Raw genomic sequence first — 1,032 nt, 5'->3', positions numbered from 1 at the left:
TCTGTACACTGAGAACTAGTACAGTGAATAATCTGTAATGGCGTTATACTACTTACATCGCTATAATTGTGAGAAGAGGCGATGAAGACATGCACAAAAGCCAACACAACTCTGGCAGACCAAATCGTGTGACACATACCTGCGAATAATACTTGAAATCGGAGTCGTGGTGAACTGGTGTCAGCAAAGTCGCGAGCGCACGCTTGTAATTGAGCGACGCGGCTTCTTCGTGGGCGTGGTGCAAGAGAGACGAGACGCGGCCGCCCGCGCCCTTCACGACGACGGCTCTCCCGGACCCTGGGCCGGAAACCTGGCGGAAAAGGTGCCAGCTATTGATAAAAACACACCACTGATAAAATCATGCAGAGTTTGTAGTAACAAATATTTTTTTTTTTGTCTGGGAGCTGCTAGCGGTTAGAGAAAGAATTGTCCTTAAGGTATTAGACCCATACGAATTAAAATACCTCTCGGTATACTTGCAAGATTTTTATATTTTATAACTTTTTGGCTGTCCTTCAGTGTCTGCTTGGGTGTTGGTAATATGAGTGATTGCTGTCCAGAGATCAACCCGCTGCCACTTCCAAGATCTCTAGACCACTCGGTCTACCCCACAGCCTCCCCATGACATACGTACAAATGGACTCGACTGTGCACGGAATTTCCTTTTGAAATGAACAGGAGCAAGCAGACGAGAGCCTCACCAGCGGCGCTTCGGTGTTTTCGGCATCCTTAGTGGTGAGGAGGACCAAAACGTGTCCCCGGTTTTTACGGGTCGCCTCCACGGGCCCCCGTTTCCCACGTAGGCCCCTTTCCCCCTTTCCAAACCCGCACCTCCACCCCATGCCCTTTAAAACGGGGTGAGCGACCCGTCCTTCCCCCGACCACGGGGAGGCCCGGGAAAAAATCTAGTTCTTTTTTGGAAAGGAGTTTCCGAATTTCCCCGAAGGGACGTCCTTCGGAAACCCCGGCAATGAGAACGGACAACCCTTGGGATTCTTATATAACCCTGTATGAGTGTAATTATAAAATGTT

The 1,032-nt window shown here is 49.5% G+C and overlaps 1 protein-coding gene across 1 annotated transcript in view; it reads right to left on the bottom strand.

The window, feature by feature from the left end:
- Nucleotides 1-842, bottom strand: part of LOC119585531 — an 8,246-nt gene extending 7,404 nt beyond the window's left edge. Inside the window, exons 1-2 of the mRNA XM_037934156.1 lie at nucleotides 702-842; nucleotides 140-310 (exon numbers count right to left, since the gene is read on the bottom strand). Coding sequence (XP_037790084.1) covers nucleotides 140-310; nucleotides 702-842 — 312 coding nt within the window. The remainder of the gene's footprint in view (nucleotides 1-139; nucleotides 311-701) is intronic.
- Nucleotides 843-1,032: the final 190 nt, after the last annotated feature.

This window comes from Penaeus monodon, chromosome 20 (assembly GCF_015228065.2).
Source record: "Penaeus monodon isolate SGIC_2016 chromosome 20, NSTDA_Pmon_1, whole genome shotgun sequence".
Taxonomy (NCBI): Eukaryota; Metazoa; Arthropoda; class Malacostraca; order Decapoda; family Penaeidae; genus Penaeus; species Penaeus monodon.
Note: the sequence above shows the minus strand (reverse complement) of the source record. Positions and strands in the feature narration are given on the sequence as shown.